At 31.2% G+C, this 5,370-nt stretch overlaps 1 protein-coding gene across 1 annotated transcript in view; it reads right to left on the reverse strand.

The window, feature by feature from the left end:
* LOTGIDRAFT_175938 (hypothetical protein) overlaps positions 1–2,726 on the reverse strand; it is a gene marked incomplete at both ends in the record, with an annotated part of 6,774 nt that extends 4,048 nt beyond the window's left edge. The window contains 2 exons of the mRNA XM_009063422.1: positions 1,449–1,901; positions 2,531–2,726. Coding sequence (XP_009061670.1) covers positions 1,449–1,901; positions 2,531–2,726 — 649 coding nt within the window. The remainder of the gene's footprint in view (positions 1–1,448; positions 1,902–2,530) is intronic.
* Positions 2,727–5,370: the final 2,644 nt, after the last annotated feature.

Consider the following 5,370-nt stretch of genomic DNA (forward strand, 5'->3'; position numbering starts at 1 on the left):
ATAATATAATATTAACATTAAAATAACGATATATACTAAAACTACACCACTAACAATACAGCCTACTATCACAGATACTAAAACAGAGATATCATTTATAATATAATATTAACATTAAAATAACAATATATACTAAAACTACACTACTAACAATACAGCCTACTATCACAGATACTAAAACAGAGATATCATTTATAATATAATATTAACATTAAAATAACGATATATACTAAAACTACACCACTAACAATACAGCCTACTATCACAGATACTAAAACAGAGATATCATTTATAATATAATATTAACATTAAAATAACAATATATACTAAAACTACACTACTAACAATACAGCCTACTATCACAGATACTAAAACAGAGATATCATTTATAATATAATATTAACATTAAAATAACAATATATACTAAAACTACACTACTAACAATACAGCCTACTATCACAGATACTAAAACAGAGATATCATTTATAATATAATATTAACATTAAAATAACAATATATACTAAAACTACACTACTAACAATACAGCCTACTATCACAGATACTTAAACCGAGATATCATTTATAATATAATATTAACATTAAAATAACAATATATACTAAAACTACACCACCAACAATACAGCCTACTATCACAGGTACTAAAACAGAGATATCATTTATAATATAATATTAACATTAAAATAACAATATATACTAAAACTACACCACTAACAATACAGCCTACTATCACAGGTACTAAAACAGAGATATCATTTATAATATAATATTAACATTAAAATAACAATATATACTAAAACTACACCACCAAAAATACAGCCTACTATCACAGATACTAAAACAGAGATATCATTTATAATATAATATTAACATTAAAATAACTATATATACTAAAACTACACCACCAAAAATACAGCATACTATCACAGGTACTAAAACAGAGATATCATTTATAATATAATATTAACATTAAAATAACAATATATACTAAAACTACACCACCAACAATACAGCCTACTATCACAGGTACTAAAACAGAGATATCATTTATAATATAATATTAACATTAAAATAACAATATATACTAAAACTACACCACCAACAATACAGCCTACTATCACAGATACTAAAACAGAGATATCATTTATAATATAATATTAACATTAAAATAACTATATATACTAAAACTACACCACCAAAAATACAGCCTACTATCACAGATACTAAAACAGAGATATCATTTATAATATAATATTAACATTAAAATAACAATATACACTAAAACTACACCACCAAAAATACAGCATACTATCACAGGTACTAAAACAGAGATATTTAAAAAATCCATATTTGATACTTTTGTTCTTATCGAACATAAAAAATTGTGTTCAAATATTTAGAAATATTTATATAGTACAAATATTACTTACCATCTAAACCTGTTGTACTGTCACTCTGTAAGCTATTACCCCCAACAGTTGTTGTTGTCGGAGATGTTACCAGTGTGGACGTCAAAGACGTACCTGTTGTACTGTCACTCTGTAAGCTATTACCCCCAACAGTTGTTGTTGTCTGAGTTGTTTCAGGTGTGGACGTCAAAGACGTACCTGTTGTACTGTCACTCTGTAAGCTATTACCCCCAACAGTTGTTGTTGTCGGAGATGTTACCAGTGTGGACGTCAAAGACGTACCTGTTGTACTGTCACTCTGTAAGCTATTACCCCCAACAGTTGCTGTTGTCTGAGTTGTTTCAGGTGTGGACGTCAAAGACGTACCTGTTGTACTGTCACTCTGTAAGCTATTACCTCCAACAGTTGTTGTTGTCTGAGTTGTTACCAGTGGCTTCGTCCAAGAACTTCGACAAGTTAAATTAAGTTTTGGACCTGGAAGTTAACACCAAAAATTAAAGTGGCGTTGATATTCAAAAGAACTGTTTGAGGTAAAATACGGCTGGGCGATATACTAGTATCACGATAAATACCGGTATAGGAATAATAGGATAGTAATGCCTGATTAAAAATACCGAAATATCGCCATAACGTGATATAGGTTGATTATCATGATATATTGTAAAAATTTTGTCCAGATAGAATCCTCTAAACAATTTTATCAAGTAACTTAATATTCGAAACAGATGTTTGTTTCTTGATGTTAAAGATTGGGGTGTTTTTATTGATATCTATTGTTTATTATTTCTAGATAAAAAATAACCATCATTTTGTTTAAAAAACCAGTAAAAAACATTATTTAAAAATAAGGTAAGAGTTACCAGCACAGCTTTTTGAAACGAAGACAGTACAATCAAACTTTAAGCATATATATTTATATTATACATATGAACAGAACGTGAACCATTCAGAGTTTCACACTATGCGATCTTCAGACAACTGCCCTATTTTCAGCCTGAATCACTACTGAAATCGGACAAGTAGAACTTTTTCTCATGTCTACAATATGTCTCATGTCTCTATAAAGTTATAAGTATTTGTTTAATAAAACATGATTTTTTTACCATTGGTTTCAGTTTTGATTTCAAAATCGAATTTAAAACCTGACGTGGTGTCCTTGTCCTTCAGCAAATTAATATAAACACGATCTGTTGGTGTCATAGTAAATGAGAAATTATCGATATATCTGGTACAGTTGTGTCCTCTTGTGTCTGTTTTCAAGTTAATCTCCAGTTTGTACTGGCAACCAGCAGGACTCATATTTGTCTTAAAATTTACAGTTGATTTGCCCTCGCCATTAACCAGTTCGACTGAACATCCACAAGATTCAAAACGTTGTATGTCCCCAGTTAGACTAACTAGTTCTCCAATCTGGGTTTCATTAGAACAAATATCAATACTTGATACTGGAATAGAAGGTTGAATTAAATACAAAAGAATATTTCACAAAACGTTTATTTCGTCATTTTCAAACTTCTAAGCTCATTATTAGAGTTTTAGACATGCTTTCATATGGTTCACCAACCTTTTTCTCTTCAATCCGTGTTACTAACCATTTAGACTCTCCGAAATATTTCTTCTGCGTTTTTATTATAAAGAAAGTAAATTTGGTATTCGGAACCGATATAGTGAACACCCATTATATGTCAGGTGATTGTTTTTTTTTATACCGGCCAATCATCATGCATACACATTGTTTTTGGTTTATAAATAGAAACACAAACACACACGAAACTCCTGAATAATCTATATGAATACAGGTAACATATTCTGAAAACCATTTTAGCACTAGGATGTTCTAGGTTCTTATCTTCTAACATTGATTCTAGGATGTCCTAGGTTCTTATCTTCTAACATTGATTCTAGGATATCCTAGGTTCTTATCTTCTAACATTGATTCTAGGATATCCTAGGTTCTTATCTTCTAACATTGATTCTAGGATGTCCTAGGTTCTTATCTTCTAACATTGATTCTAGGATATCCTAGGTTCTTATCTTCTAACATTGATTCTAGGACGTCCTAGTGCTAAGATCGTTTCTAGAATACGTGTCCAGGAGAATGAGAAGGGTAGTTTTAATTTGTTAATATTCTACAATAATCCAGCATACACAGCCCCCAAACATCACGTTATACATTAGTCTATGTTATTTTAGCTTTTAATACACTTACCTACAGAAATCGTATAGAATAAATCAATGATGATATTCACTATTAAGAAAATTAGGAATCCCATAATTAAATCTGTTAGATTTCGTCAACAATCTGGTCTGGACATTGAACAGTTATGATTCAAACTGTCGTTTTACCAAAAGTATTTTACTAAGTGTTCCTTACATGGTAGGGTCAACTTCAGTAGTATCATAGGTAATGAACTACACACTTTACGGATGATATACTTCTAACTTCCTTGTCAAAAACCATTGATGCATAATTTCTTACCTTTAGTCGTGTTATCACCTCATCCTAACCACCTACTGCTTTTCAAATTCAGTTCGTTGTCAACTTTCAGTCCAACTTTGTCGACCTAAACTTGATATGAAACCAAACCAAAAATGAAAATAAACATATAGTGACGTTTTTACTGGTGGACAATAAGGCTCCCTTTCCTATTTTCTATAGTGCCTATACTGTGAGCCTCGCTTGGCCACTTCTCGGCCCCCCAAACTAATGATGTCTAGAAACCACACTGTAAACATAATAAAGACTATAAATACAACATTTTGAAGTCTCTGATAAAAATGAAAAAGGAAAACAAAGTTCGTGGGATAAATCGATATAAATCGCAATATTTAGGATTCTTACCAAAATATGGTTGTTATCACAATAGGGGTTGTTACCACAATAGAGGTTGTAACTACAATAGGGGTTGTTACCACAATAGAGGTTGTTACCACAATAGAGGTTGTTACCACAATAGGGGTTGTTACTACAATATAGGTTGTTATTACAATAGAGGTTGTTACTACAATAGAGGTTGTTACCACAATAGAGGTTGTTATTACAATAGAGGTTGTTACCACAATAGGGATTGTTACTACAATAGAGGTTGTTACCACAATAGAGGTTGTTACCAAAATAGGGTTTGTTACTACAATAGAGGTTGTTACTACAATAGAGGCTGTTACCACAATAGAGGTTGTTATTACAATAGAGGTTGTTACTACAATAGAGGTTGTTACTAAAATAAAGGTTGTTACCACAATAGGGGTTGTTACTACAATAGAGGTTGTTATTACAATAGAGGTTGTTATTACAATAGAGGTTGTTATTACAATAGAGGTTGTTACCACAATAGAGGTTGTTATTACAATAGAGGTTGTTATTACAATAGAGGTTGTTACTACAATAGAGGTTGTTACTACAATAGAGGTTGTTACTACAATAAAGGTTGTTATTAGAATAGGGGTTGTTACTACAATAGAGGTTGTTACTACAATAAAGGTTGTTACCACAATAGGGGTTGTTACTACAATAGAGGTTGTTACCACAATAGAGGTTGTTATTACAATAGAGGTTGTTACCACAATAGGGTTTGTTATTACAATAGAGGTTGTTACCACAATAGGGTTTGTTACCACAATAGAGGTTGTTACTACAATATAGTTTGTTACCACAATAGAGGTTGTTACTACAATATAGGTTGTTACTACAATAGAGGTTGTTATTACAATAGAGGTTGTTACTACAATAGAGGTTGTTACTACAATAGAGTTTGTTACCACTATAGAGGTTGTTACCACAATAGAGGTTGTTACCACAATAGGGGTTGTTATTACAATAGGGGTTGTTATTACAATAGGGATTGTTACTACAATAGAGGTTGTTACCACAATAGAGGTTGTTATTACAATAGAGGTTGTTACCACAATAGAGGTTGTTACCACTATAGAAGTTGTTACTACA

This window comes from Lottia gigantea (genome assembly GCF_000327385.1).
Source record: "Lottia gigantea unplaced genomic scaffold LOTGIsca_572, whole genome shotgun sequence".
NCBI lineage: Eukaryota > Metazoa > Mollusca > Gastropoda > Lottiidae > Lottia > Lottia gigantea.